Consider the following 21,790-nt stretch of genomic DNA (forward strand, 5'->3'; position numbering starts at 1 on the left):
TGCATGTTTGGAGCTGTGGTTCTGGGGACAGAGATAACCTGGGACTGTCTGTCAGGGAGATATAAAAGGCATTGGGATATTGGTTGGAAAGCTGGAGGGAGTTAACATTTGTCAAGAGGTTATGTGTATACTAGATTCTCTTTTTTGTTAAGATTTATTTATTGTTCGAGAGAGGGGAAGGGAGGGAGAAAGAGAGGGAGAATAACATTGATGTGCTAGAGAAACATCAGTTGTTTGCCTCTCACATGCCCCCAACCGGGACCTGGGCGGCAACCCAGGCATGTGCCCTGACCAGGAATCCAACTGGTGATCTTTCGGTTTGCAGGATGACACCCAACTGACTGAGTTACACCAGTCAGGGCTGTGTGCTAGATTCTTAATCTAAGGTATCTTATTTAATCATCAAAATGACCTGCCATTGAATCTTAGACCCTATGATTTGCATTTACACCTCTCCTCACCCCACTCTCTGACTCAGCCCCCCCAGTCACCCCTGGCCTGTGGCCATTGTTAGGAAAGTAATCTGTGGCCCCGTTTCACAGCAAACTCAATGATCAAAACATGGCATAGCTAACTAGGAAGGTAAGCCAGTATACATGTTTAAAAAGGTATAGAAATTTTATCATTCTTGAGAGCTACATGTCAGTGTACACATTGAAGGGGGGACTCAAAAAAACCCTAAAATGTATAAATTTTATAAATTTATTTATAAAAAATTGTGTATTTATTCTTACATGTTTAAACTGTAGTCACCTTCAAAGTACTCTCCATTTGATGCAATATACCTATCAAGACATTTTTTCTACTGCTCAAAACAGTTTTTGAACTCATCAATTTTGATGTGTTTAGTGCTTCTGTCATTTTTTGTTTCACCTCTTTCACATTGGCAAAATGTTTCCCTTTGAGGACTTTTTTCATTCCAGGAAACAAAAATAGTTGCTCAGGGCAAGATTGGTGAATAGAGAGGGTGGGGCACCCAGGTCAAGCAGTTTTTTGGTCAAAAACTGCTGAACACTCAGTGTGACGTAGGTAGGTGTACTCTTAAATCACCCATCATTAAATGTGGAAACACATTGAAAGAGTCTTCCAAAAAAAATTTTACTGAAGCTGAACTCAGCCTCTCATAACAATACCAGTTGGCACACTGATACAGATGGGTTCCTAGAACACTCAGTGGGGGAAGCCTGTACTACAAGGAGCCCACCCTCCAGAAGATAATTCTGTTATTTTTGGGTTCCCCCTTGTATATACAGGGGTGGGGAAAAAAGTAAGTTTACAGTTGTTTGTATGGAAAATACAACAATTAATAAATAAATAATGATGAGACTAAAATTGTTTGTATACTCACAACTATAAACCTACTTTTGCCAACCCCTGTATACTCTGGCCCTGACACTTAGGACAATTTATTAGAAATAAAAAACATATAGTTTGCTTCTTCTCTACAGATATAAAATTTGCATATACAGGCACAACCATTTGATGAATAAGTCCCTTTCTTCCATGGAAGAAATTATCTGAAGTTGGAGATGGTAAGTCTTGGTGCATCCAAATGAACCATACTAATTAGCCAAATTTTAATTCATTCGAAAACTCCCATCCCCTGGGACTTAGAGTTCAGTGTGTATCCAAGGGATGGGGGGGCAGTGGGGAGAGCAGAGAAGAGAGCCTTACTTCTCGTTGTTAACACACAGGAATTGGGTGCTGGAGCACATGGGCAAGCAGTGGGTACTGTCCACCAGCTGGATGGTTTTGAAGTCATCTGGACACTCACAGGTGAATCCTTTTCCTCCTGCTGTGATGAGGCAGAGATGAGAACAGCCACCATTGTTGGTACCGCAGGGATTACTCACTAGTGAAAGAAGAAAGAAAATATATGTTCATTCACTTAAAGAGATTACCAAGCACAGATGAGCTGATCCCCCACCCCCAATAAACTCATCACCTCCTGGTAAGAAAAATTATTAGCCTGGTTTCATGCTTTTTCCAGAAGTTCATAAATAGGACAGAAGAGAGAGCTGTATAAGCAGCCCTGTGCTTGGAGAAACTGATTTTTGTGCCATCGGAAGTGAGACATACCCAGTGGTGTTTGGGGCTAGAAAAGATGTATTTCTCAAAGCCCTAGGAGAGGAGGTGGGAAGCTCAGCTGACATTCATGTGTCTAGAACTGAAGTTAAAGCTGTAATTTCCAGCAGATGCTATGTTCTCTCATTCTAAGGATACAGGTAACAGAAGTATGGCCAAGGACAGGGTGGAAGGATAAACTGAGCAGCGTTTGCACTAATTTTCTGGGCTGCCATTGGAAATAAAGATGAATTTGAACTTCTGCTAAAATAATATAAAGAATATTAACGTCCAGAAAAAATATTTAGTATCTTTATTTTGCCAATTCTCATTTTTCTTATTTCCAATTTCATCATAAGTTTTAGCAAGACAGCACAACAGAGCAGGCCCATAAAATCCATTGTACCCCCCAAAATATACTCCAGACATTTGCTAGACTATCTCGAAATTAAGAAATGCTTTAATTGCATGAAGAATAGAAATGCACAAATAAAAATTCCTAACTTATGATACACTGAAATGTGTTGCTCTCAGTATCTTTACCTTCTAGAAGACAACAAAAACATATTCAATATACAATACAATGTCATATGAAAGTGGACATTTATAAATGATGCTTTATAATTACAATTCTATTCTAAACATTTCTTCTAGGCCAATCATTTCAATAGATTGATCTTAATGTTAAGGAATAATTGTTATAACTACATCTATATAATTACAATATATCTCTTAGGTATTAGGATTTATTGTGGTTACATAGGAAAAGTCCTAATTTTTCAAAAATGTTTTATTAAGTATTTAAGACGGAAATGTCATGATATTTTAATTCATTTAAAATATATCAGTACTCTAACCAAAATAAATAAAGTAAATATAGCAACATAAAAACTGTAAATTCTTACCAAAAGACAAGAGTGATTTTTAAGAATAGAGTCAGTGTTAAGAAAATGTTATAAGCAGCCTTTCTAGGAGGGGAATAAACTCTACAGGTATTTCCATACCCTCAACTTCCAGCACATGTTTGTAGAAAACACTGACAGGTAACACCATTGCCTTTACGAATCAGGACGTTGATGATGAAAGAAACAAGGATGTCATGCACATGAACCCGAAGCAACTAGTCAGACTTCTGGGTCATCCGCTCACCAATTGGCTGCCGGTATGGATGATACACGTGGATGTCATATGGTTTATGTGTCGTGTTCACCAGCATCATCCTGTTTGATCCATCATATTTGTTTCCCTTTTCAACGGTCCTTGTATTCCAATCTGTCCAATAAATAGTGTCTTCAAACATGGTAATAGCAAAAGGGTGAGACAGTATGCCGTCATATACTATGTGTCGATGGCGGCCTTCCAAGTCAGAGTACCTGGGGTAGGAAAAAGAGTCACTCAATTAAGACAACTGCTCTCCTTTAACACCTTTAAGGATAGAGAGGTAGACAAATTAATTAATAAAATTCCATCTTCTAGAGGTAACTGAGGTTGAGCTTCTCCCTAAAACTGCTCATCTTTAATTAAAAAAATAAAATTACAGGATATTTTGACTGAACAAAAGGTGTAAAAGTTGAAAAAGTGATGCCTTAAAAATAGGAATAGCCAGAGGAGTTTAAATAATCACAAATTCCTAACCACGGCTGCTTTCCTGCAAATGCAGCTGGTCTGCTGTTTCAGGTTTATAATCTCTTCCATTGATTTTCTCCATTAAGCATCCTTTATATGCTGGGATGAACACCATTCTTGTGTCCTAAGTCACCAGAAGAAATCAGAGGATAGAAATACAAAGCTGGAATTCTGCCTTCTTGTGAACATTTCAGGGGAGAGGCTATACTAGGAGACAGCCGGATTCTCAGTATAACCTGAGTGGCATATACTGGCTGAACTCAATTATAGACCAGGGTTTTGACTGGTCATAGACCAGTATATGACTTTGCATATACTGGCAGCCCATTTATTATTAATCATGCTCCAGGCACTATTAATGAATACTTTTCCAGAACCTTCCAGAGGAGGTTCTCTGATTTCAAGATGTCACGGAGCATCCATAGCCAAATATCTAAGTCCTCTAGTTTTGTCTCATTCATTTCTATGAGTCTGTCAGAATACAGATATTTTAAGTATTTTTAAATTTTGGAGCAGACCCTAGAAGTCAAACAGGAGATTGAATGTGTTATCAACTAAGAAACTTGATGATGTTAGCCATGCGATGTTAGAAATATTCTCCAAAACATCATAATTGATGGTCTTCTAGAAAACTTGAAGACCTTGGCCTCTGTTGATAAGACTGTAGATAAGTGCCCAGAACTTAATCACTATCGGTTTCTTTTTTACAAAATTATTCACCAGAAAGTAGTCTTGAGACCTTTTTTTTCAGTTCTCGCATGGTCTCTGTATGAAGATCTCAGACTCCTTTATGAGTGTTTTTTGTCACATGTACAACCACAAGCACAGCAAGAAGGATGTGATGGCACATCCCAGCAGGTACAAAAAATGCACATGTTCTATAAAAATGTATTTGCTTACGTAATCCATGAAGTGTCTATCTGAACACAGGCACTGCTACCCCTCTGGGAGCTGATCGAGTCAGCGTGGCTGTGAATATTAAAGGTTCATTCATTCCCAGATCACAGTGCCTGATCTTATGATCTGACTTTTAGACAGCAACTTATTGCCTGAATGTTAGAATCCAAGTACACAGATTTTATCAAAAAGCAAACAGAATATTAACTAGCTAGAAAATGCCTTTTTGCTTCTAATGTTCCTTAAAATACTACCTATGTATACACTGTCAATTTCAGTTAAACCTACAAAGCTCTCAACACCAAGAATAATTTACAAGTCCTAAAGGGCAATATGAATCCAACAATAAAGTTGCTGAAACTTCTTTGAACACCTTGATGCTTTTACTAATTCAAAATGAGACTTTATGAAAAGCTAAAATGTGTGATGTTTCTTCAAAAAGAGAATACACACATCGTGGGAAGAGCCGAAGGTGTCACCATCTGCATATTTCATTGAAATGGTATAAATAAATATAAATAAACTAGAATTAATAGTCTACTTATTATGACCAAAGTTGAATTCTACCTAACAGTGAGTTAGTATCGGCTATGGTAAATTCTATAAGGAGAATGCTAAAGATTGCCTTAGTATAAAGACAAGAAAGTATCCTCAACATGTCACATGTCAAAACCCTTATAACCTTCAATTTTCTAAGTCTCCTTTCCTACGTCCTAAGTCTCCGACCCTAAATATATTTTAAAACTAAGATCATTAAGGTAATTTCAAGGGCCCTGCCTAGTATGACTCTGGGTTGAGAGCCTGCCTGCGATCCAAAGGGTTGACAGTTCAATTCCCAATCAGGGCACACACCTGGGTTGCGTGCCAGGTCCCCAGTTGGGGTTGTGCAAGAGGCAACCACACATTGATGTTTCTCTCTGTCTCTCCATCCCTTTCTCTAAAAAGAAATTTTAAAAATCTTTTTAAAAAGGTAATTTCAAGGGACTGAGCTCAAAACAAGCATTAGGGAGCAGTAGAGGGTAGTGGCATAACTTGTCAAAACAATCCAGTGTCCTCTGCTTTCTAGGACAGGGGTGACAAAGAGTCTTTGTCACATGTGTCAGCTGGGGAAAACTGTAGAGAAGCATCCCAATCCAACAAAAGAGAGCTCTGGGATTGACTACCTTCGCCTGCCGTAAGCACTGGAGAGAGCACTAGAACGTGTGCGAGGTTCTTTCCCTCTCACTGGCGTGACCCTATCAGAACATGGAATCAGAGAACTTCAAAAATTTCCACACTGACTTCGGAAGCAAAAATTAATTTAACAGAATGACAGAAGGTTAAAAGGCCTTTAAAATAACCCTACTGAGTTAATGCAATCCCATGCTTTTGAACGTGACAGGCTGTATATCTGGGTGCCTGGTCATAAGTGCTTACCCAGAAGACATTACTACAATCCAGCCAGAACATAATTAGCAATGCCCCACATAAACACGCACGGGTTGGTCAAGAAAGTATATTATCTTTCTTATAATGAGAATGTTTCATTGAACAGTATAACATTTAACATAGTTTTAAAAAATTATCATTTTACGAGAGTGATTTGAATGCATTATCATATTGAGTAAATGTTAACAGACTCTACAACTACATAAAACACATTTTATTTATCAATAAATGCACTGAAGTATTTTAGGGAAAATCTTTTCAACACTCTTTTTCTTTGTCTTTCTTCACATACTAAAATTTCTTAATCATGTATTTGGGAGGGAAGAGCAAAATAAAGGGATAAGAAATTAAGACAGGTTGAGGACTAAGCTGACTACCCTAGGGGAGAGATTACTAGCTCCATTTTTTTAGATGAAAAAAAAAAAACCCCAATAAGAAGTGAAAGCACCAGGACAAAAACCCGATCTGTATGACTTCAAGGTTCACTCCCTTCCCATTGGATCACACCGGAGCTCAGTGAATGGCGATAGGCAGTTTTAGAGAAAAGTGACCTCAAAGACCAATGAGCAGTTTCCTGGCAACACAAGCCCTGGAATACACAGTTACTCAGTGGGCTTTATTCTTTTCTGTATACGTACTCGATGTAACCCAGGTGAGCATCTGCCCAGTAGAGTAGATCATTGGTGTAATCAATGGTGATGCCATTGGGCCACTCTAACTTGGTAGAGATAATCACAGACTTGTTGGTCCCGTCCATGCCTACTCGCCCAATGTAGGCCTTGTGAGCCCAGTCTGCCCAGTACACATACCTGTTGGAGGAAACACAAAGGGTCAGCTCCTGAAGCCAAAAGAAGTCAGTAGCCAAAAGACATGGCTCTTCTCCAATTAGATGAATGGTATACAGAGAATGCTCAAGAACGCATGCAATTAACTGGGGATTTCAGTGGACTTGGCAGGGAAAGTCCAGTACAGGTGGCTTACTTTTTTTACCATAATTTTTTCTGCATGCAGCCAAAATATGTGACCGGAAAAGTGAAATGGTAATATGGCAAAGAAAATAGAATAGCTCATGAATATCATTTAAATAAGCCATGCTTTTACCCATTACACTAAACCATTTACCAGGTAGAAAAAGCAGAAGACAAATCCCAGCAAGATATTGGCCTTGAGATAACAGAGGCAGAATAAGGGCATGAAAGAAGAGCCCAAGATTACAGGGAGACAATACCCATATTGAGGGTGAAGGACAATTCCTCTGGGATTATCAATGCAGAAGGTGTTGTTGGCATCCAAACAGTGCTCCACCAGCTTGCGGCGGTATCGACCTTCAAGGTCAGAGACAGAGAGGCAATCCAGGTGGGCATCCACCCAATAAAGTTTTCTGAAATGGAGAGCCAGGAGTTACTGACACAGAAATCCTGTTTGTGAAACAGTACACATTTAACCACCCAACTTCCTATTCAAGCTACCTTGGAACCACACATACAACTGTTAAAGGGCACCTTTCCCCTCGGCAAACAAGGGTAAGCGGGGGGGGGGGGGGGGGGGGGGGGGGGGGAGCTGGCCTTCCCGTAATGGGACAATGGAAGATGCAAAAATGTGTGCCACAATTCCCACTTTAAGATGATGTCACACAGGGGATTCAGGGTCCACACCTCAAACAAGGATTCTGGCTTGACTTTCTTCATAGTTAGTTCTGTTCCTGCAAGTCATTAATTGCTATGCTTTTCGATACCTAGCAGGGCTATAAAATACTCATATTCACATAGTCAATATTTTATTCATTACTCATCAGGCACTGATTGAGCACCTATAGCAGGTCAGCTACTATTCATGTAGAAGTAGGGAGCAAACTCCCCAACCCGCATTTTAGGATCTTTACCCTTAAGATAGTCAAATAGAGAAGAGGCGGAAGAGTCCTCTGTGTAGGTCTGGGCCGACTGCAGCTTCATTTCTCTTAACCACAAAGCCAGCTACTACATGCTGCCAAGTTCCTGACAGATTCAACATTCAACAGAGGTGTTTGGAAGTGTGGTTGATTTGATAAAGGTTAATTGCCCCTTGCCTACATCAAAGACCCTCCGTTTCTAGAAGGGCTCAGAACAGAAGTTGCAGGTTAGCCTTTCTCTATTCCATAACCAGCGCAGGCTGGGAATGAGGAGTGCTGTAAGCAAGCCTGTGAACTCAGGAAAGCAGGGGCTGCTCTAAAAAGCCCTAGTCCCTGGCAAAGCACCTGACATGAAGCAGTTTCAAATGACTGAAATACCAGTGAATGCATGAGGCATTCCTCATCCACATCTCCAGGTAACTGAATGGCCAGAAATAGCAGAGGCCTTTTCTCCTTTGTGATGTCCCTCCCCCAATAATGATAGCATAAGTTCTTAAAATCACTAGATTTTAGGCTCTGTGGTATATCCCATGTCAGTATCAGGTATACAACAGGGAAAAAAAAAAAAAAACATGCAGAAGCATTAAATGTATCCACATATCAACCAAGTTGAAAATTCCCTGTTAAAATGAAGACAGGGTTTTTTTTTTTTTTTAAATTAACTTTTATAAACTCCTCAGTGTTTTCTCACCTGGCAACCCAGTCTACTGCCAGACTTTCTGCAGCTGGTAGTCTGTGCTTCAGGACTGTCTCCCTGCTTGTCTTATTCAGAAACATTCTCTCAATGACTTTTTTCTCTATATCAATCCAGTATAATCTCTTTTCTATTCGGTCAAAATCCAGTGCCACAGCATTGCCCAGTCCTTGCAAAATGAGGGAGTAAAAGGAGCCATCTATAGTTAGATTTCTCAAATAGTAACGGTTGCTAAAAATGAGATAGGGCTCGATGTTGCTGTTCTGCCGGCAGCTCTTTCCGTCGGGCTCTCGGATGTAGCCTGGGGCACACTTACAGATGTAAGAGCCCATTATGTTCTCACACTTCTGGCTACAGACGAAGGGCGTCTCCTTGCATTCATCAATATCACTGCAAGTCCGCTTGTCAGACATAAGCTTGTAACCAGGACGACAAGAACAATAGAAACTGGTTAAGGTGTCTGTGCAGTTTTGGTCGCAGCCACTGAGTGAAGGCTCATTGCATTCGTTAATGCCTGTAGGTAAAAGAAAGTTATTAGAAAACCTAAAACATCAACAATGGATCCACCATGATGATCCAAAGTCAACATTTCCACCGTAAAGCGCCAATTCTCAATGAATCCTGCTAAAAGCAGACAGACAATAGGGATTTCTCGAGGCCACCAAGATAAGCTTAAGTTTCCCTTCAAAACCTATACCTGCCAAACTTCTTTTAATCAATAGTTTTTAAAGTAAAATGGCAGGAGAGAGGAAAAAGACAAACAAAAGAGACCTGGCCAGGGGGGTAACGGTAGAACAGGCCTCTGGGGTGGGGAGGGAATACCCCCGTATGTAGCATCTTCGACTTAAGTAGTGTGATACTCACATCATGGCAAAGTTCAGGGTACCAGTGTGGCATCACTGAACACTCGTTCAAGTGTTCAGTGTATCTGGGAAGAGACACACATACGGGGCTGTCCCGTGATGGGATGAGATGCCTGCACTCCACTGAGTGTACCTTTGGCTCGTCCTGTGACACGTGGCTAAACTCACACAAAAACTATACTGGGAGGAGAGCATGTTCTTACTAAGTTGTATAAATTCAAGGTGGTTTCTTGTGGGAGTTGGGGTGAGGGGGGAGTTAAAACTCTCCCCTTCGATCACCTGAGGATGAACGTGAAGAACAGGCTAAGAAATCCTAGCAGAGGGGCAGTTCAAGCAACAAGTCATTCCAAGGGTTCAAAGAGAATGTTACCTTGAGTAACAATGCTGGGAGGTACTGATGGTCTGACTTTGCTCATCTTCTCTTCTCTGTAATGAACTGCCTAACTGATGGACAAGTCCCTATATACCAGGTAATCTTTGCCTTTGATAAACGAGAAATAATAATTTTCTACCTAGTGGACAGGCAGGAAATTCCTGATATGTCATAAAGGGTTAAGAATATATACTCAGTCTCCCCATCTTCCTCTTCCCAAATCTCCTGTTACACTCACCGCATCCTTTCTCATCACTGTTGTCAAAACAGTCATCTAGGTGGTTGCAGACCTTCACCATTTCAATGCAGTTCCCATTGTCACACTTGAACTGATGAGGAGGGCACGTGGTTTCTGGGACGTGGCACAAGTGCTCCAGCTCATCCGAATCATCCCCGCAGTCGTTTTCCCCGTCGCAGATGTAGCCCTTGTAAATGCAGAACCCGTTCTGACAGGTGAACTGATTCTCGCTGCAGGTGGGGTAGAAGCAGTCCCTCTCATCACTGTAGTCACCACAGTCATTGTGCCGGTCACACCTGTGTTGTGAGACCCAGTACAACTCTTAGAGAGGTTGACAAGTCTCAACTTATCTCCCCTACCCAAATGACAGGTCGGCCATTTCAATAACAAGATTGCTCATTAACCTCTCCTCCCCCGGCACCTTCACCCACCCCACAAATCTCCAGCAATAGAAGAAAAGAATATTTAGCATACCACCCAACTTCCCCAGCTGCTGGTTGCTACCGTTGGAAATGTGGGTTTAGAGCTATTTAAACAATTGCATTCATTTTTCCCCAGTGGATAAAATAACTAACTACAACTTTTATAATTTTTGTGTTCATCAGATCCATTCATCAGATAATGAGACAGCTTATGGACACAAGAAATATCCTGGGTAGCCATAGGCTAGAAGTGCCCATACTCAAGTACTCAGAAGATGTGTGCTATACACATCTCATTATAATCTCATTATAAGTGATGAGATTGTTAGGTGTGGCCTATAAGGACACTTATCTTCCAACTGAAGTAATGTTTTGCATTAGGAGTCCTGTTACTTCCATTTTTCATTGTAATACTCCTGCCACCTACCATGAGATGTGAGTGGTAATGACAATGGGAAGGAGGAAGACTAGTAGGCTAGCATGGAAGCTACCTTGGAACCTAACATTCGCAGGCACCACGAAGACGATGGAGTTCCTGCAATCCTGTGAGCCAGACTGTTCTTTTTTCTCTATGTTGTTGCAAGATCCTATGAGTCTTAATTACTGAAGGGGGTCTTGCTAACAGTAACAAAACTCATCTTAAGTCTAAAAGAATCTTTAGTAAAGGTATGCAAAACTAATGGTTGACAATTCATAAAAGAATTTACCATGGAGCCATAGGAGTTAGAGGCAGAGCATTAAAAGACATTAAGGCATCAAAGCCAAATGCAGTCAATTTTACAACTCATCTATGGTCAGGTCTTCTAATCAGCATTACCATCCATAAACCTAGGACACTGTCAATGTGATTTATACCCAAATGTGTGCGTGTAACTGTAAAGAAAGCTGTGATCAATGCAAGTTAGCTCAACTCCATTTGGTGTCCTGGGAGCTATTTCACTCACTTCCAAATGATTTAAGATGCCAATGTTTTCTTTACGCTTGTTTAAATGCAACCCAGAAGGGAAAAAATAAGTCATTTAGGTAAGCAAATCACCATGTTTTTAGACACAATTGCATGCCAGTATTCCAGAGAGCTGCTCACAACTCAGTCTTATCCAGGTTCTCCAGCAGCATCAGGAATGAGCCAAGAGGAAAAAAGTCAGTAGGAAATATGATCCTTTGTACCACTCTACCAAACACGGAGGTGCACACTCCGCCAAGCAAGCGAGAGGGCACACATTCGCAGCGTGCCTTAGTGGAGGCTGCTGGCACTTAAGGCACAGAATTTGGAGTGTTTTAGACCCTATATCTCAGGTTCCCAGACAAATGGTCCTTTTTCTCTTCTCGGTCCTTGTCAAAAGCAATTCAGAAAGCTCAGCAGGGGAAAAAAAGAGAGGGAGAGAGGAAAAAAGGAAGAAAAGATGAATGAAATCAATAGAAGTCTGGTGGGGCAGGTAAGTCGGCTGCCAGGTCATAGTAATAAAGAAGGCAGAGCTCAGAGAGCTCAGAAAGGGAGTGAAATGACCTAGATCAAATTTCAGACCCGATGTAATAATTCTACTCCCTAGCTCCTATGCCTAGGTGGTCAGAATATATCCAAGACCAAGGATACTAAATATTTACTGGGTTCAGGAAAACCAAACATCAGTACAACAGAACTCTTGAGCAAGTAAGGAGAAAATGTAAAGATTTATTCCCTTCCTTTACAAAGACTAAAAATCTACAGACCACATCCATAGCAGTTAAATGTAGACTAACCACATTTAAATGCAAGTTCACTAAAAAAAAAGGGAGGGGCACATTTGTGCACCTTGTGTGTACCTTGTGTCTTCAATGTGTGCACCTTGTCGGCATTCAAAGTGCCACCTCTCAGCAGTGTCGCTGTGGGCTTCGTTGGGGGAGGAGTCTTCCCACAGGAGCACATTTTCTAGATGACATTTATCTCCCTCTTTAATCTCTACCATTTGTAGTCATAACATCAAGTCCCTGCTCCTTCCACATCCTTCACAGAAGATAACCTTATCCAGCTTCCTCGGGACCACCGCCAAGAGCACACGGCCTGCCCCCTGCTCTATCCCAGCAGTGCCACGGGGCCTGCGCAGGGGCTGCTGCCCATGGCCCCAGAAGCCCTGCTGCTCTGATCTTGTGCCAGCTTCGTAGATATTTTTCTTCTCCACCGCTGGCAGAATGTAAGCCAATGTCCTTGTTACCTCACTATGCATGTATGACCTTGGCACATGCAGTATCTCTTTTTGGCTCCAGTTCCATGTATCCGAGTGCCTAATACATATTTTCACCTGGGGAAGTACTACGGCATCAAACTCACCTCCCACCTTGAGCGAAGTCCCTTCTGGACTCCCCTACTTCCGTTAAGGCTCTCACTGTTATTCTCCTAGTCCCTCAGGATTGAAGCCTACACATCATTTTTCTTCTTTATTTTCCTCTATATGCAAAAAGTTGCTAAGAGAGGATAGTGAGAGATTTTAGTGGGGCACTAAAAAAATAGAAACTTTTAGAATGGCCCATTTTGAATAAAACTGTGAGAAATCAAACACCAAATATTACAGGAGAGGTCCCTAAGACTGGCAGACTGTGAGCTCAATCTGTTTGACTGACACAGTGTTAGAAGTTTAAAATTTGTTTCCAGAATTGAAAAATCAAAATACTTCCTATGAAAATCCAGATTTCCAACTTCTTTCAAACAAAAGAGCACAGGAGGTCTGGCCCTCCTGCCTCTCCTACGTGATGCTGGATGGATGCCGGAGCCGCCCCCCCCCTCCCCCCCCTCCCCCCCCTTCACCTTCCCTGCCTCTCCTGTTATCTCACTGACTCTGAGCCTTAGTGCCAAGCTGCAGTTAGCATCATTCTTACACTGTCATTTTTCTCATAGCACAGAGACGAAAGTGAAGCATTTCTTATCCCCAAGCCTCTACTCCAAATCAAAAACCAAGAAGGTCACCTGCTTCAAGAAAAAAATGTGCTTATACCACGCCCACTTCATTCATCTCCCTGGGCCTCCGCGCGAGGTCACAGCAAGTCTCGCAAGAGCCCCAAGCACTGTCATCTTCACGAGCCCTTTCCTTCACAAAAACATTTGAAGTATATTTAATAACAACATTGATATAAAGGCAGATACACACATTAATATTACCTATTAAAATACTTTCTTTGACTTAAAATTTCTTTTTTTCCTTGTGATTTTTTAAAAATCTAAACATGTCATAGCTCTCTAAAAGGACCCTGAGCCAAAGGCACTGATGCCACCACACCCAATGGATAAGTCAGCTCTGCCCTGATGGATGGTGGAGGTTTACGGGGGAGGATTTTAATCCCCATTCACCTGTAGGAGTCCGGGACACACTGTCCATTACTACAGGTGAAATCATTTTCCGAGCAAGATCCCCGGGTGCAGTTCTGTCGCTCATCGTAGCCATCAGCACAGTCCATGTCTCCGTCACAGACCCAGGACTGGGGGATGCACCTCCGGGACGGGGGCATGTTGTTCACACACAGAAACTCGGAACTCGAGCAGTTGTGCTTCTCTGAAACGAAGCACGCGAGAGTCAGAAACCACACGAAGCGCATTCTAGCAGTCAGATTCCTTCTCACCCATTCTTTCTCTTGCTCTATGTTACTTAAGAGTCTAAGAGGGGAGAGGAAATGAGAAAACAGGTTTAAAGAGTCGATTATGGTAATGATAGGTCATAATAAAAATACCTCCAAAAATTCCATTGTAATTGCTTTAGACCTTGGATTTTTTTTTTTTCAGAAGAAATAAACAGTAAAAACCTCATTTTGTTTTCCATAAAAATAAGATCCTATTTTTCCCTTAGGGCTTCAGAAAAAATACTCCCAATTTTGTTAATTGGATACCAAAAAGTGCCTCACATTTGGTAACATTTTTTAGCTTACAAAGTGTAACCACACAGACACATGTGAGATAAGTACTTGTATGTGAATTCTGCAGAGGAGAAATTGAAACTCAAAATGGTTAACTAGATGGCTCACAGTCACAGAACTTTTTAAAGAGCTAGGGCTTCAAACCTAGGTCTGTTTTCCCCGAAATTTAGTACTTTTTTAAACTACACTCTAGCTACCATCCTAAGTACAAATAAGGCATATAAGAGGAACACATCCCAACAAGGGTTATCAGAACCCATGACACTGTTAGGAAAGAGATGAGATATAACTGTATAAGCATTAATTCCCCAGAACAAAAGAAAAGCTGTTTCACTTAATCTCATGGTGGGTGAGTAGGAGACAAGGGAAAGGGGGTCCTAGTCAAGAGTGGTGGGAGAAAAGTACATGTTGGAGCCCCTGTTCATGCAGCTGCCAAACACCGTTTCAGGGGATGGAGTAGATGTGGAGCTTTGGACCACCAAAGTCACTGCCACAGGAGGTTACGATCAAATGCCAACAGCGAGAGCCACTGTTTGCATGGTTCTGCCATGGAAAGACAACTTCTCTGAGACACTTTAGCTAAGAGCTGGCAATGCTCTGTTGGTGATGGAAAATGGCGTTCCTTAGTCTGTTCGGTAACCCTTCTCCAAACAACAGCTCTAAGGTAATAGATGAAACTAGAGGCATAATTAATTGCTACACTGTTAAAGCTGCTATTAATGTTAAGTATGGCCAACTGAGGGCTCTTTATCTGTTCTGGCAATGTGGGACATTATTTCTCTCGGCTAAATGGAAGAGGAAAAAAAACAAAATTTAAAATCAGTTTCTATCACTTAAAGGTACTTAAGTACATGATAGCAAACAATTCCAGAGTGGAAACATGAAGATAACGTTCTATCAGAGTGCATTCGCCCAAAGAGGAATCTGCCTGATGATCATACTCTCCAAAGACAGAGACATGACTCTAGTGACTTTCCCTGGAACGTGACTCGGCAGAGGAGTGAACTGCTTCCACTTACCACAGTGGTGTCTTTCATCCTCATCACTCATGTCCCCGCAGTCGTTGTCACCATCACAGATCCAGTCTGCTTGGATGCACCTCCCGGTGTCACACTTGAACTCATCACTTAGGCATGTTGACTCTCTGTACACTGAAAACAAAAATAAAAAGTACTCGTGTTGCAAAGAATGTTCGTAGTCCAAAAATCATGGGAGAAGCCTTCTCTAGCATGGGTTGTCTAGAACAATGATACAAATCCCCTAATCACATCCCGGTATGTTCCTACTAACCAGGGACCCATAAACCAGGGGCTCCACAAAATGAGCCTAAGGCAAAAGAAAATCTAATTTTATCTATCAAAAATACAGCACAAGGATAACAGTAAGAAGAAACTGGATCTTTAATAAGCCAGTAAAAAGAAGTGCAGGTAGATACGGCCTTTGGAAGAGACATATTTTTTGAAACAGCAATACCACTTCTAGAGATCTAGCCCACAAAAATCTTGCCACATTGTACGCACGAAGAGGTTTCTGAAAGGATGCTGAAGAAGTTCCAAACAGGCCTCTGTAAGATGTGCTTCTTTGACATGTGGGTTATTGTGAGCTGAAGGCAAATGAGACCCTCTGGGCTCAAGAGAAACTTCTTCCTCTCCCTTAAACAATTGAAATTGGGCAGGGGGGTCTTGCCTATAATGAGAGTATTCACCGGAAATAACACTTTGTGACCTATCTGTGAGGCAGAGTAAAACTTCTAATTACTGAATATCTGCTCTTCTCAGCATCCTGCAAGTGACCTCCCTCCCCTCTCAAGCCCCAAGAAAACTCAGCTCTCATCCTTAGCTCAGCATGCCTTACACACCTCATTGTGGCTTTCTGTCCCTGAACCTCTCATGCGTGGAGTACTGACTCGTTCACGTATACGGATGCCCGTGTGTATGTATATAATTAAATCTGGCTCTTGTCTGTTAATAATCTGTGTCATGGAGATGTGATTACTACCTCAGCCAAAAGAACCTGTAAAAATAGACAAAAATGTCTTCCTCTGCCACAATGTTCATTCCAGCATTATGTTTCAAAATGAGAAAAACAGAAATTACCTAAATGTCCATCAGTTAGGAAAGGGATAAAAACACAGGGAACATCCCTACTGTAGAGTAATATTCAGCAGTGCAATGAAATGAGAGGGATCTGTGTTTGCTAACATGTGACAAGATGTTGTTCAGCTAAAAAGAAAAAATGGTGCAAAGGGCAGAAAATATATATATAGTAAGATCTCATTTGTGTTTTAAAACCTACCTATCAGGACGTATAGATAAATGTAAGAAGACACTCACCCTTAACTGTGATTATCTCTGGGGAGTGGGAGTATTAAAGAAGAGTGAAGAAATGGGAATTTTACTCTTTTGTATATATCTTACATACTTAAAATAATATCACTGCCTATTGTAAGAATGTATTGATATATAGATTTTGTGTTTAACCTTCATATAACTATTACTGTGACTTTGGTTCCCATAGATATGGAAACTACTTATTCTTCACATATTTTAACCAAGAGTTCATATATTTAAACCAATTTATAGTACTATTCTATTCATATTAACTTCATCTATGGGTCCTCAAAACACTATGTGCCCTTTGTTTTCTACAGAACTTTCAGTGTTGAGGGGAAAAAAAAAATTGGCAAAGGCTTCACATAATTACTCTCCAACTACTAGTCACTGAATTTAAACCTGAGAGAAAAGAGGAATAGAAAATCCTCTGAATTCAAACTATGCAAATGGTCCTAAGACAACATCCACAAAATAAAAGGTTTATATATGATGGCATTGCTACAGTGGTATTTATAATAAAGGAAAAATATAAGCAATCTAAATGCTTAAAATAGAGGCAATCAACTCAATGATAATCAGTGGAATATCATAGGGCTATTAAAAAGGAGGATAAAGACACTGTAACAAAGGTCAGCAAACTCTCTCTTAATCACCTAGTAAATATTTCAGGCTTATAGGTCACATGTTCTTTGTCCCACCCACTTGACACTGCCATTGTAGCACCTAAGCTATTATAGACAAAATAATTGAATGTGTGACCACATTCTACAACAATAAAACTTTTTTATAAAGACAGGAAGTTGGCCTGTTGCCACAGTTTGCTGATTACTATACAGCAATATGATTTGATAGATAAAATGTCAAAATCAATGTAAAAGATTTTATCTCTATTTTTATAATTATGTTTAAAAATGTTCATGGATATAGATCAGAATTTGCAAATGTAAATAGCAGCCTCCAAATACACAAACAAGCACAAATATTTCCAGGAATACAGAATTGTCCCCAGAACTTCTTGGACAGCTCAGACAGCATGAGACCTGACCAAAAGCTGGCAAACTGGCAGAAGAGGAAGGGCACTTGTGCCACAATATGTCCTTGGCTCCTCTACATGATGGTTCTAATGACTTTTGTATCCTCCCTCAGTCTTATGGTCAGAACTCAGCCAATTCAAAGTCAATCAAAACTAATCGAGTTCTACAAGCCAGGCACCATATTAGGTGCATCACCAAAATAATCTCATTTCATCAGCATCAAACAGCAACATCCAAACCCTGATGGCAACCCACCCCCTGCCCTGCACTAACAGGTTCTTAACGATTGTCTGCTGAGTGGTTTCAGCGCCGCAGCTGAGAGCAGCAGCAGGGAGTGCGAACTTTCAGCAGCCACGCCTGCCCTCTGTGTCTGGAGGAGCTGGGAGAGTTTCTCTAGCTGCACTGTAATGCCTTCCATGCTTGCTCACTCTCTTACCACAAGTAGCAGGTTCATCAGAGCCATCGAGACAATCTCTTTCTTGATCACAGTACCAGTGGCTAGGAATACAGGGTCCAGAGGTGCAGTGGAACTCATTGCTGCTGCACGTGTGAACGGCTGTTGGAGGAGGGAAAGAAGATAAAACCCATGTGCGAAACGCCCGCTTGTTCCCATCAGTCTTCACAATCTGCCTTTATCTCTGAACTGAATAAATAGTTGCCAACAAAGGAAGAGCAAGGCCTAGTCTTTTGGAAAAATGGAATTTTGTATATTCCCCTTCCACGAGGAGGAAGGAATATGAGAGAGAGAGAAGACAAACAATACTGCCCCAATTTTCTGAGATATTTTTTCCTAGATTCCATAAATTCCAAAATAAATTGTATTTGTTAGAAATACCAAAGAGCTGTTCTTTTGATACATAGAAGACTTGCTTCTGTGTTATAACATAAAATTAAATAAATTCTATTGAAATAATGATTAAAGGCAAAAACAGCAGTATGACCGTATCTGAGCCCACCCCCCACACAACCTTTAATCATGTTAGACCATGATTCCAGAGGGTTAGCGAAGTTCTGCTCTTATTCAGCCTTATTATATGTGGCCTTCATTTGAGTAAAATGATTCTGCCTATGTTTAAATACTGGTTCTTTTCTCGAGTAACCTTAGGTAGCTCTGGTCAAATGTATTTTCTAAATTGCATGTGGTTACAAGGCAGAATCAAGCCTTACCACTCTTCTGGTCTATAAGACTTCCTAGCTTTGGCCCATGATATCTGATGATTTGCCGGGGAAAAAACACTGCTAAGGAAGCAGAAGTTCCTAAACTGTCAGCAGTAGCTCCAGTCTGTATGTCCCTCGCTGATGGCCGCATCTGAATTCTGCTTCTTCTTGTTGCTGTTACTACAACTGACTCTTGCTCTTGAACTGTACTCTGGCCTGGTGACAAATATAAACTCTTATATCATGTATCTATTTACACTAATAGTCTCAAAGTTATCAAGCTTAAGGAAGGCCTTTTAATTTGAACTACAAATATAAGATATTGTTTGATTGAACCAAATTGCTAAATATGAAATGACAGTTTCTGAAATGTAAACATACTTAAAATTAGAACATTTTTTCGGTTACTAATGGTTGCTATAATCATATTAAGAGTAAGTGTAAGGATTTAATGTGTCAGTTTTGCCTGGAGTTCCTGAAGACAAAAGGCCTTCAACTCTGGGAGAATCGTCTCTGCAACTGTGGGAGGTTACACACCAGAGCAGGTCTCTAGAGGAAATATTTGGTGTCCGGCCTCCAGCCAGGAAACAGAGAGAAGGGGCTTCTTATGCCCCTCCAGTCATATCCTAAAGTAATTGCCTACTGCATCTACTTACAGTGTCAATCAGAATGACAAATTAAAGTTTGCCCACACTCCCAGGCCATATATCTTTGTTTTAGCTAAAGATATGCATCCCTGGAACCACAGAAAGAGAAGCAGGCTTATATTACCACAAAAAGTGGGGTTTTCGTCACTCATGTCTCCACAGTCATTGTCTCCGTCACACAAGTAAGAACGAAGAATACAAATATTTGTAGAGTGACACTTGGTGAATCCAGACTGGCAGGTGCGATCAGCTTGAAAAAGACAACCAGATACACATTTGGAACACATCCACTACACATATACCATCAAGCAAGCCCACACTGGCAGACCTAGTGCAGAATTCGAACCACCAAAGCGAAGTCATTTTCAAAGCTATTACAGAGGCACCATCTGTGCCACTTAAGTTACACCACAGATTCTAGAGTAAAAAGGGGTGTTTCCAGCTGAAACTGCATGGGGAGGTGGAGAGGCTTACTTTGTAGTTTAAATCATTTTAATTATTTAATACCATCAATAAGAGTCCCAACTCTTGGTTAAATAACCTATGGCATATCCACATAATGGCGTAATATGTAGCTATAAAAAGGAATAAAGAAGATCCCTCTCTCTCTATAAGGAATGATGGTTTGATCTCTAGGGTATATTAACAGCAAGAAAGCACAATTCAAAACAGTAGACTATTTGTTGTGTAAGAAAAACAATGGTGTGTGTGTGTGTGTGTGTGTGTGTGTGGAAAGACAGAGAGACAGATATGCTTATATTAACAACAACAATAAAAAAATAATGAAAAGTGTCACCCCTACGGATAGATACAGTATGAAGGGGACAGGACAGAGAGGACAAGGATGTAAGACTTCTGTTCCTGTGCCTTGTCAAATAATTTTGACTTTAAAACCATGTACATTGCTGTGAATAAATAAAAACAAAATAAAAATGGAAAAAAGAAAAACAATTCCTAAATTTAGAAATAGTTAACAAATAAAGTTAATGGTGAATCAAGTTGACAGCCAAACCATACAGAGAAAAAAAATTCAAATGTCTTTGGAACCAGGATTTTGACCTGGTTTCAAAATCCAGGGATATAATCCAGGGGTTATATATACTCCTAGAGGGATATAATCTGAGAATCTATAGGACCTCAAGTCTTAAATTACACTTAGTAGATTTATTGGTACAGTTTGTGTGGGCATTTTGAAATTATTTTAGAATAAAACAAGTAAGTCCTTATGCTAATGCATTAGAAATCAAGATTTTTAGCTTAGAGATGGAAGAGATGTGATTATAAAATCTAAGTAAAACACCTATAATCTTAAATTAAAAGGGAAAATACTGATATAAATTTATTTTTTCCCTAAAAAAAGTACTTCCTACCTCTGTCCACTGAAAAGGCCCAGAAGCAATGAAAGCCAAATAGGAATAGGGTACTACTCCAAGGCCATGGTCATTTCTACATAGCACAAACGAACTAAGCCTCCCTGTGTAAGTGGTCACTTCCGGGTCTCAGACAGGAAGGTACAAGTCTAAGCTAGGGAGGACTGACTAGGCCACGTCAAAATAACAGAGGAGCTGACTTAGCAGGGCTCCTGATGGCCTGAGATAGGAAAATTGAACACTGAAAAGAATAGATTACTTCAGAGCATTAAAACTCATAAATTATGTAAAAATCGATGCATTTAATATAACACTAAAAACAAAAAAACTTGGTGCCTGGTGCTCACCGATTCATTTCACTGGGAGCTGACATGCACCAGGACACAACCCAGCATTCACCCTGCAGACTTGTATGGCAGGGTGACAATACAGTTGACAAGGGGAGTCTCTTCTTCATGCACCTTCAGCTAATACGTGTGGAAGGAATAAGAGAATTTTAAAATGCCTATTTTGTCGTGATGGGCTTATGGAACAACCATCCACTGATGTCTAAACCACTGGGTAAACGGTCAATGGGAACCTCCTAAGAGAAGGTTCAGGCTGACTTCTAAATCCATTAATTAATTTTATCATCACGTAAAGCAGAACAACCAGGCATTATGTGCCTCATGATAAGATGCAAGAGGAAATATTCAGTTTCACCTGTGTAGTATTCTGCCCGAAGAAGTGAACCTAATGTATTCAAATCTCTAGGTCTGAATTCCAGTTAGCAAGAAATAAGAGAGATAAAATAACAAATTAAGTAACTCAATTATGCAATTAGTCAAATCCAGAATGTGGGACATTCCACAAGAAAAATCAATGGCTTTTTTT

At 40.5% G+C, this 21,790-nt stretch overlaps 1 protein-coding gene across 1 annotated transcript in view; it reads right to left on the minus strand.

Moving 5' to 3' along the window:
* LRP2 (LDL receptor related protein 2) overlaps positions 1-21,790 on the minus strand; it is a 195,031-nt gene that overhangs the window by 43,954 nt on the left and 129,287 nt on the right. Inside the window, exons 45-54 of the mRNA XM_045187457.2 lie at positions 19,672-19,797; positions 18,179-18,298; positions 15,395-15,526; positions 13,816-14,017; positions 10,072-10,367; positions 8,595-9,111; positions 7,244-7,396; positions 6,654-6,824; positions 3,214-3,437; positions 1,675-1,852 (exon numbers count right to left, since the gene is read on the minus strand). Coding sequence (XP_045043392.2) covers positions 1,675-1,852; positions 3,214-3,437; positions 6,654-6,824; positions 7,244-7,396; positions 8,595-9,111; positions 10,072-10,367; positions 13,816-14,017; positions 15,395-15,526; positions 18,179-18,298; positions 19,672-19,797 — 2,119 coding nt within the window. The remainder of the gene's footprint in view (positions 1-1,674; positions 1,853-3,213; positions 3,438-6,653; positions 6,825-7,243; positions 7,397-8,594; positions 9,112-10,071; positions 10,368-13,815; positions 14,018-15,394; positions 15,527-18,178; positions 18,299-19,671; positions 19,798-21,790) is intronic.

Source organism: Desmodus rotundus, chromosome 2 (assembly GCF_022682495.2).
Source record: "Desmodus rotundus isolate HL8 chromosome 2, HLdesRot8A.1, whole genome shotgun sequence".
In the NCBI taxonomy this organism is placed as follows: domain Eukaryota; kingdom Metazoa; phylum Chordata; class Mammalia; order Chiroptera; family Phyllostomidae; genus Desmodus; species Desmodus rotundus.